The sequence below is a fragment of the Orycteropus afer genome, unplaced genomic scaffold (assembly GCF_000298275.1).
Source record: "Orycteropus afer afer isolate SDZICR_OR568_19922 unplaced genomic scaffold, OryAfe1.0 scaffold00803, whole genome shotgun sequence".
Lineage (NCBI taxonomy): Eukaryota > Metazoa > Chordata > Mammalia > Tubulidentata > Orycteropodidae > Orycteropus > Orycteropus afer.
The window spans coordinates 574,846-585,503 of record NW_006922390.1 but is presented as its reverse complement, the minus strand read 5'-3'; the positions used below and the strand labels follow the sequence as shown (position 1 = coordinate 585,503).

Genomic DNA, 10,658 nt, shown 5'->3' with positions numbered 1-10,658 from the left:
GAAAACAAAGCTCCAGGAATTGACAGACTACCGACTGAGATGTTTCAACAAACAGAAACAACACTGAAGTGCTTACTTGTCTAAGTCATGGAAGACAGCTACCAGGCCAACTGACTGGAAGAGATCCATACTTGTACCCATTCCAAAGAAAGGCAATCCAAAAGAATGTGGAAATTCTCAAAAAACATCATTAAACCCACACACAAGTAAAATTTTGCTGAAAATAATTCAAAAACAATTATGGCAGTACATCAACATGGAACTGCCAGAAATTCAAGCCAGATTCAGAAAAGGATGTGGAATGAAGGATATCACTGTTGATGTCAGAGGGATCTTGGCCGAAATCAAAGAATACCAGAAAGATGTTTCCCTGTGTTTTATTGACTACACAAAGGCACTCAAGTGTGTGGATCATACTAAATCCTTGATAATACTGCAAAGAAAGGGAATCCAGAACACTTGATTATACTCATGAGGAACGTGTACATAGCCCAAGAGGCAGTCCTTTGACTAGAACAAGGGCAGAGTGCATGGTACAAAATCAAGAAAGCTTTATGTCAGGGTTCTGTGTGCTAGGGTTGTATCCTCTCGCCATATTTATTCAATCTGTATGCTAAGCAAATAATCTGAGAAGCTGGACTATATGAAGAAGAACATGGCATCAGGATTGGAGGAAGACTCTAACAAACTGCAATGTGCAGAGGTCATAATCTTGCTTGCTGAAAGAGAAGAAGACTTCATTTACTCATGAAGATCAAAGACTACCACCTTCAGTATACATTATACCTCAACATAAAGAAAACAAATATCCTCACAACTGGACCAATAAGCAAAATCATGATAAATGGAGGAAAAAATAGGTTGACAAGGATTTCATTTTACTTGGATCCACAATCAATGCCTATGGAAGCAGCAGTCAAGAAACGAAATGAAATGCTCCACTGGGAAATATGCTGCAAAAGACCTCTTAAAAGTGTTGAAGAGCAAAGATGTCACTTTGAAGACTGAAGTGCACCTGATCCAAACCACGTATTTTCAATAGACTCATATGCATGTGAGAGATGGATAATGAATAAAGAAGACCGCAGAAGAATCTGCATTTGAACTGTGGTGTTGGTAAGGAATATTGACATGGACAGCCAGAACAACAAACAAATCTGTCTTGGAGGAAGTATAGCTGGAATGCTCCTTCGAATTGAGAATGGCCAGCCTTCATGTCTTATACTTTAGTCATGTTGTCAGAAGGGACCAGTCAGTCCCTAGAGAAGGGTATCATGCTTAGTAAAGCAGAGGTCAACGAAAAAGGGGAAGACCCTCAGTGAGATGGACTGACAGAGTGGCTGTGATGATGGGCTCAAACATGGCAATGATTGTGAGGATGGGGCAAGACCAGGCAATGTTTCCTTCTATTGTACATAGGGCCACTATGAGTCAGAAATGCTTCGACGACACCTAACAACAACATACCCAAAGATCAACAGGACAGGTCACAGGCATTTTAACAGACTTTTCAAACACTCTAAGTCACCCAAAACTTGGTATTAAAATCATATGGCATAAAGACCCATCAGAAGCCCCTCTCCCTCCATGGCCCAAGTAGGCAGAAGGTGCTGGCAGAAAGAGGGCCCCATGGCTCCTTGGATGTGAGCTGTGCTCCTTCACGTAGCCTTTTGGGGAAATCCTGGCCAGAGCATGGAGCTGTCACAGCACCCAATGACAGAACAGACAGGCCTGCAGGAAGAGACTGCAGGGTCAGAAGTGAGTGGACCTCGGTCCCCCCAGGAGACCACAGGGGCTCAGAGCTGTGCTCTCACCTCTGCCATAGCCCTCCCTCCTCAGCAGTGAAGCCAAGGCAGCCCATTCACCTGTTTGAATTCAGGACAGATCACATACCAACCAAGGCCACACGATACCCAGCAGGCAACCAAAAAGTGAAATAGATTAAAGCCAAGTGACCTCCAACTCCACCTCACCCCTCAGGCCTTCACAGACTTTTGTGAGAGCAGCACCCAAAGGCCACAAGGCCCATGGGAAGGGCCTTGCAGCACATAGGGGACCCAGGCCTGCAGTGACTTGGATCAGATCTTCTGCTCCTGCTACAGGCAGGCCCACCTCACAGAGTCCCTCCTCCCATTGCACATCTCAGCAGCCATAAGGCTGGTGACTAGAAACTTCTACTGAGTCAGCAGCACTGCCCAAGCAAAATGGCACCCTCAGAGCAGCCTGGGGTGCATGTGTCCTGCCTGCTGTTTCCAAATGAGGCAGAGGCACTCCTGAGGGGGCTGGGCCATGGCAGCAGGGAACATATATAGCCTAGAAAGACAAGGGTTACCGGAAGCTCTGAGCTGCTCAGAGGGGAGGAGTCACTTGCTGCTTACCTCATCTGAGTAGTGGACCTCGTTCACGGCATACTTCTCTTTGAAATGCTCCTTGGAATGGATCCTCAAAGAGAAGCACAGGGAGTGCTAGGTCAGGGCTCAGTAACAGCTTGGCACACGCCACCTTCCCACCCACCAAGCCCAGGCCATAGACCCCTAGGCCCACCCCTACCACAGGTGGCACTGAGGGGGTCTGCCCACCACAGGCTCAGAGGTCAAAGGCCAGTGGGCCACTGAGTGACCCCAGCCAACCTCCATTCACACCTGCTTCCAGTCTGTGACCCTGGCAGCCAGTGGCACACAAACTCCCTCACCATCTCCCTCCACTGCTAGCAGAGCCCATCAGGAAGCAGCCACTGTGCCCGACCATTTGGGACATGAAACAAGCTGTCTCACAGACTGAGACAGAGCCTCTTTAAAAGAAAGTAAAAAGTTTACTTAACATTTTAAAGTAGTCAATATCAATATTACAGTGTGATGAGAAAAATTCAAGTTTACTCATGTCAGAAAACGCAGCCCGTGAGAAACTAGATAGAGAGAGCAGGCCAGGCTGGGAGCACACTTTGCAAAGGGCTCCTGGCTCATAGCTGTCCTGGGCAGGGCTCCAGCCTGGATTCAGCAAGCTGCCATCCCCCACCTCGTCTCTGTGGTTGGCAGATGAGTCAATGTCACTGGTGGTGAGGGAACTTAGGTGGCGGAACACTCTCTGAATGGGGGAAGGCTCCCTGAGCCAATACCAATGACACACATCACCGTCCTGCGCCATTCCACACCCCAGCCTGTCTGTGGTCTTGTATTATTATAGTCACCAGGTGTTAAAGCCAAAAGAGGCCTCTGAAAAAAACAGCAGATGGTTTTCCCATTATGTTCCTTGGGCTCTCGAGGGGTGAGCAGATGACAGAGAGGCGGTGGGGGACGCAGAGAACAATGTGCCCAGGGAGGCCCAGAGAGAACAGGATGGTGAGAGGGCTTTGGGACTTGGATATGACTTCCTTGAGGAGTGAGGTGCCGCAATGGCATCCCATGTGCCATTCTTGTCCTTTGCAGAGGAACACTAATGACCATTTCACTGATGTCCAGGAAACAGAGCCCCACTGCTCTCTCTGAGCCTCCATGCTTCTCTCTCCACCCCAACAGGCATTCTGAAACAGACTGTGACCAGGGAGTACACAGGACCCTGCGGGCAAACATGTGAGCTGCAGGCAGCAGCAGCAGGGAGGTCACAGCCACAAGAAGCAAGCAGAGCTCAGCTACGAAACCCACTAGCAGGATGAGGAGATTCTGGTCTCTTTACGACTGTTTAATGCAACCCTGCAAGCTCTCTGCTTTATCTCCCTTTGGTTTCTCTGAAGTGATCACTGGGTGTCAAGCTCCTACTGTTAATTAAATACGCACAATTCAGCCACATTCATTTCCTTATTCGGGATAGTACTCAAAAGTTACATGGCCAAAGTCTGGCATCTATAAACAAGCATCTACTGATAACAAGCACTTCGCCAGGACTCTGGAGGTACCAGTTCCAGGGCCATGACTGGAGAGCCTGCAGACCCTTTGCTACTGAGCAGCAACACTCACAGCACTGAGTTTACCCAGCAGCCATGCACAAAAGCACAGGCCAGAAAAGCAAGAGCAGGGCCATCAGTGAAATGTGTGTCTAGGCACCATCAGCACATCCACTCTGACTCCTCAGCTCAATCCTTGCTCCAGGATAGACAGCTAGCATTCTCAGCAAGCCCTGCCCAATGTGCACCTTTGGTCCTCAGTCACTTCATCACTGCCAGCTGTGACATGCCTGGAAAGCATACTCCCAACAGATGTGGGAAGCACAGAGGACCTGCTTTTGAGACCAGCCTCGAGGCTTCCCTACAGAGAGGTATATCAGCCGTTTGCATGGGCACCTGGACTATTCACGCTCACTTCTATGTTATTAGCTGCTATCGAGTTGGCCCCTGACTCACAGCAACCCCACGCACAAAGGGATCAGACCATTGTGATTTACTGGCTGCTTTTTGAAAATAGATCACCACGCCTTTCTTCCTAGTCTGCCTTAGTCTGGAAACTCTGCTAAAACCTATTCAGCATCACAGCAACACACAAACTGCCACTGACAGATGTGCAGTGGCAGCACCTGAGGTACACTGGCCAGGAAGCAAACCGAGGTCTCCTGCAGGGAAGGCAAGAATTCTACCACCAACTACCTCTGCCTCCCCCTACTTCTAAAAGGGTGCCCTAAACCTCCAAGCTCATCCAAACAGTTCTGTCAAAGGAAGCCACCAGGCAATATATTCCCATCTTCACTGCCCATGGAGTTCCAGCTGTTAGGCCTCATTCATCACACTTGAGAGACTTGAGGCCTGGGAACATCTCCAAGAAGTACCATATTTTTACACAAATAGCACACACATTATGCATTTTCTGCCAACCATGCAAACCCCACCACCATCACCACGCCACACATTATTTTCATAAATGTGTTATGCTAATTTCCAAGAGTTACATGTTTGGGCGTGTTATTCACGTGGGTGCATCACTTGCAAAAAATATGGTAAGCTTGAGGTCAAGCTTTTAATGTGGAACCAGAGGAGATGAGAGGAGGGGTGGCAAGGAGGAAAGGAGGCAAAAACAAAGGAGTTGTGATCTGTGGGTGGTCCTGGAGCTGTGTGTGTCCCTGCCCACTCACCATTCCACTTACCATGGGAACCCAAGGCAGGGCAAGGGCCAGTCAATCCACAGGAGACTCAGCCACCCCAGTGTCCAAGGGAAGTGAGCCCAGGGTTCCAGCCCTACCAAACGCCCTCTACCCAGGAGGTGCCTGCCCTCCTCGCTGAAGGCCAAATGACACAGTTCAGCCAGACCATAGCAGGGTCTTAAAAGTCAGAAATCATGTCTCTGGTGGCAGGCCTGGTTCATAATAGGAATGATCGTTTGACAGATAAAACCTGCAAAGCTGTGAACATCTTTTCTAGCACTTTGCATTTCATTCTTTTTTAAAGGACAGAGATAATTAAGTTTGCATAGTACTTATTTTTCATGTTTTGGGGGCTAATTAGAGTAAAAATCATTTAAATGTCACCCTAGTGGTAAGCGTGCCAGACTGCCACATCAAACCAGCACTGAAGGCTTAACAGCCACAATTGGGGGAGGGGGGCAGCTAACAGGAGAACAAGTAGCATGTCCACATGAGCCCCACAAAGCTGGCCAAAAAGGTCATTGGGCCTGCTGGAGGGCAAGACTGGACAGGGCTAAGTGGCTGTTGGAAGGGCCTGAACCCTGCGCTGCCTGGAGTCCAGTAAGGGCAGCGCATGCCAGGTCCCCTCCTATACCAAAACCAAACTCACTGCTGTTGAGTGGGCAGCAACCCCTCCCTGGGTTTCTGAGGCAGTATCACTACAGAAGTAGATTGCCCAATCTTCCTTCCAAGGAGTGGCTAGTGAGTTTGAACTGCCAGCCTGCTGGTTAGCAGTCAAATGCATTAGGTACTACACCACCAGAGCTCCATCCCCTCCTATGGGAAAGCCAAACAGAATCAACTAGATTGGAAGAGGATACCCTCAAGCCAGGAGTGGGGATGGGCTAGTAGGGAAGTCAATCCTACCCACAAAACTCTCCCTTCAAGTGGAAGGGGCAACTTTGGCATGGGAGAAGAGAAAGATCCCTGACTCCAAGGGGTTCATGTCTCCAGGGTGAGGCCAGTGACCAGGGACTGCTGCCCAGGCAGGCCTTCTCTGTCCACAGCTGTTGTTGTTGTTGTTGTTGTTATGTGCCGTCGAGTCAGCCCTGACTCATAGCGACCCCTCCTTGGGTTTCCGAGGCAGTATCACTACGGAAGTAGGATTGCCCAACTTTCCTTCCGAGGAGTGGCTGGTGGGTTTGAACCGCCAGCCTTCTGGTTAGCAGTCAAGTGCCTTAGCCACTATGCTACCAGAGCTCCCAAAGCTAGGCCCCAGCAAAAATTAGAGGAGGCCTTTCAAGAACTCAGGGTCAGGGCTGATGCCTGCTCACTCCACAGTGAGTGCCAACACCCTGTGCATGGCCTCCTATGGGAAGGAGGCAGTAAATGAATGTTGTACTGTGCAGACTTGATGGAGCCCTCTAGGAAAGGAAATTTCTAAGAGAAGTTCTTGCTGGCTAGCTGACCACCTGCATGTGGTTAATGAATAAGTAATAGGGCCAAATTACAGCAGTCACCATCAATTTCCAGCATCCAGAGTCTGCCTTCAGCTACAAACAATGCTACTGCCTTTCATTCTGTTCACTGCAGAAGGTGTCAGCACTTGCTTCAGAATGGATGTCAGCAACCATTTCATGATTCTATTAGCCTATCAATGAGAAGAGCAGACCTCTCCGAAACAATGCAGGTGCCTAGCACTGGAGACCTCTCCCATGAGTGACAGCAGACAAGTGCTTCCTCAGAGAGGACTGCCAGAGGTGACAGGGACCAGATGAAGGTCCCTGAGCCATCAGAGCTGTCTGGACAGGCTTCAGGCTATTCAAGGTCAGACTCTCCCAGAACGGCCTGAGGTCAGAGCCAAGGGATTCCCTAGGTTCTTGGTCCCTTTTCAGGAAGGCTTGTTCCTCTCAAACAATGCCCCACACACAACCTCCCTGCAAAAAGAGGGAGGTGGCAGCTGTGAGAGGCTAAGGTCATTAAAACACAAGGTGTGTATGTGGGATGTGAAATGGGAGAAGGAGGCTGTCAAACCCTCTGCTCACTCCCTACCACACAGACACACACACACATCATTCCCCATATCAAAAGAAGTGATGCTCAGAGCCTTGGGTCCTCAGCCCTAGTGAAACCCACTCACTCCACTTCTCCTGGGCAGCCTGGACCCACCCAGATCCTCAGCAGGATAAGCACTCTCCTCCCTACATATCCCAAGCCCACAATCTCAGCCATGGCCTAGAGCAAAGGCAAGCTGCAAATATTCTTGGAGGGTGCCCCCAACTTGGCTCAAAGCCACTGATCGCCTATGGGCTATGATGCTGCCCAGAGTGCTAAAGCAGAAAGCCAATTTCCTTCTCATTCAGGGGACCCACATGCTTAGACTCTTACTTCAAAAAGAAACCACATTTTTTTGATTAAAGCCTCCAAATAAAAACATTAAAAATCATCACAATCCTGTCCCAAAAGGGATCTGGAGCAAACTGTGCATGTCTGCCCCCACCCTACCTCAACCAGTACCTGCAATCCTGACAACAGGGCAGACCAATGATGCAGGAAGTGGCAGATCCTGCACATGGAGCTGTTTCTTCCCCGGACAGCTCTGGATTGCACTATCTGCCAGATGGATTTTCAAAAGCCATCAGACAGAGAGACACTCAAAGCAAGCACAAGAGCTAAAGGTCAAATGTTCAGTCTGGTGGGTTCTGATTGCAAAGGCCAGGCAATCCCATCAGCCTTGCTCTCTGTGCCTTATTGATAATGAGTGGCTAGAAGCAGCGACATACAATCGGTCCTGGCCACTCCCAAGCAGCAAACCCCTTCCATCCCAGAGGCTCAGGGCAAGGAGACTAGGAGAGGGTGCTAGCGGAGCAGAGGAAGGAAGAGGCCTGTGGGACCGGCCATGGAGGGGAGTCGGGTCTACAGGAGACAGGGCTCTCTCTGCTGTAGGCCAGACCCCTCCCTGCACACCAAGGCTGCTTAGTGGGCCTGACCAGTGTACATAGGGAACTCTTTCCAATAGTGGAAACATACATACCCTGCAAATCCACTTGAACCTTCAAAGGTAATCTAGGCCTAAATATGCACATAGACAATCAGATGGTTCGGCAAAGCAGGGCAGACTAAAGGAGAAATTTAAACAGCCACTCTGAAGCCCAGCTGTGGGCAAGGTGCACAATTATTCCTGCATTAATGAAGATTATCTCCAAAAATCCAACTACTAACAGCTGTTCCCTGACCAATCAGAGCCTGGATTTTAAACCCTCAAGTCAATTGCCATTTGGCTCCCCAGATGGTAGTTGTAGGGAAACATGAAGAGGGAGGCTTAGGGTTTCCCATCGGAATGAGTCTCCGCAGTCTCTCCTCCCACAGCCTGAAGGATGTCCGCCCTCAACCTGCAGATGTCTGCTAAGTGGACACCATTTCCTGACTTCTTGCAAGAGTCAGTGCTTCATAAAAAGAAATAACAAACAGAAAAAGAGATATAATCAAAGCCACTCAACCCTCCAGAAAGAAATGTCCACAGATACTTGCTGAGGCCAGGTCACTGAGTAGTGGGGCATTTCAGCAAGCTCTGAGCAGGGAGGGAAGCTAATGGGGAGGCTGAGAGGGTAGCCAGCTCACAACCATGGTGCCACTAGAGTCAAGGACCACTTGGCACACTTGCCCCAGCTATTCCCAGGATGTGCCACTCGCAGGAAGGACTGAGGCCACAACCGTGTTCACGTGATCACTCGGGAGAGAAAGGATTCTGGGAGTATCCTCACACTGAGACTAGATGTCAACACTCAACAGAAAAATCTCCATCACTGGCTGGTGCAGTTACTAGGGCTACATAACAAATCACCCCAACTCTTAGTGCTATACTTTGAAGAGGCACCACGCTGAGCAGTCAGCAAGATCAGGCCACAGGACCTGCACGGCTCACACTATCCCACTGAGCCCCAGTTTCCCTTTTTATAGCAGGGCAGTAAGACTCTTTTCCAGGGCAGTCATAAGGATTCAAGTAGGAATATAATAAATATCAGGGCAGTGCGGAAAGGCAAGAGTTGGGGGAAGTGGGCATCACCTTCCCCATAGTACCTGTCTCTTGGTCTCTTGGCTTAGATCTGGCAATGGAGCAGGAAGAGGAGGGGCCCAGGATGAATTAACTGAGAAGTTCCAAGGCTTCTAACTGGTTCATTCCAGTTGGGTCCCCTGCTGACAATTTGCATTTCTACCCAGATATACAGAATCAGAATCAACATGTTAACATGATCCCCAGGTGTATACATAAGAATTACCTGAGGATAAGTAAGATTCACGTGGGGATCTTGTTAAAATGTAGATTCCAATTCTGTGGATTTGGGATGGAAACCAAACTGTCAGCAGGGAGTCCAACCGGAATGAACCAGTTTGAAGCCCTGACTAGAGAACCCTGCCCCATGCCAAGCTTGTGGCAAATTTCTCTGCAGGTGGAAGGCACACTGTGACAGCTCAGACAGGAGGCGTGTCCAGAAGGCAAGAGCAGACCTCTATCTTGGCCTGGCTTCTTCCTCCTATATCTTCCCCCTGGTCTCCCCCTCCTCCTCCTCCTCCTCCTTCTCCACATCCTGACACAGCTGGGGGTAGTGTAGTACTAGAATGTCCAGGAGGCCCAGAGCCTCATGAGGACCCTAGGAGGCAGATTGACAGAAACAATTCACTGTGGTACAGTGGTTAAGCATTCAGCTGCTAACCAAAAAGGTTGACAGTTCAAACCCAACAGTGACTCCATGGGAGAACGATAAGGCAGTCTGTTTCCATAAAGATTTACAGCCTTGGAAACCCTATGGGGCAGTTCTACCCTGTCCTATAGGGCCGCTGTAAGTCAGGATCAATTCCATGGCAGTGGGTTTGGGGTGTGTAATGAGCACATTTCCACTGGATGCCTGTGTTACAGTGAGGCCTCTGTGCAACTGAGCAGGGAACACAACAAGGGTCCTCATGAGGCTTGGGACTCCAGTTCTACGCGGCCTCCGCACTGGGAGAGGATGAAGAGGAGGAGGAGGCCAGAAGGATGAGATGGGGTGAAGAGGCATGTCCGCGCCCTGCCTGCCCTTCCACCAGCCTCACCAGAAGCAGGGCCCCTTTGTCATCTGTTGCAAATTATGCTGAAAGCTGAGGCTTCATAGCAAAGCCAGAGGTCAGGGCAGGCCGGATCCTGCCAAGTGACCCCAGAAAAGGACCATCACCTTGCCAGCCTAATGCCCTCACCCCAAGAAAGTCAAAAAGGTACACGCCAAGGCCAAAATAAGCAGCTAATAGCACAAATGACAAAAGACAAAGTAAACAAATAGGACCTCGTAAAAGTTAAACATTTTTGTTCATCAAAAGACTTTATCAAAAAAGTGAAAAGATATAGGGTTGGCAGACAATGGTCCTATAAGTTTATGTGAGTGATCAGAATTCCCAGGTGTATAGTAGAGCTGACAAGGGCCAATGTTATGGTCATTGCTTGGTCACAGCCAGCTACCCAGAGCGACCAAGTAGTTGATCCTGTGGGCTTGGGACCATAGTCGCAGGGGACATCAAGCTCAATTGGCATAACATACTATACAAAACATTGTTCCACCTCCTACTTTGGTGAGTAGCGA

General features: G+C 49.3%; 1 protein-coding gene across 1 annotated transcript in view; it reads right to left on the bottom strand.

Annotated features, from left to right (window-relative positions):
• Positions 1-10,658, bottom strand: part of PEPD (peptidase D) — a 210,743-nt gene that overhangs the window by 184,558 nt on the left and 15,527 nt on the right. Inside the window, exon 4 of the mRNA XM_007957826.2 lies at positions 2,379-2,442. Within this exon, the coding sequence (XP_007956017.1) occupies positions 2,379-2,442 (64 nt within the window). The remainder of the gene's footprint in view (positions 1-2,378; positions 2,443-10,658) is intronic.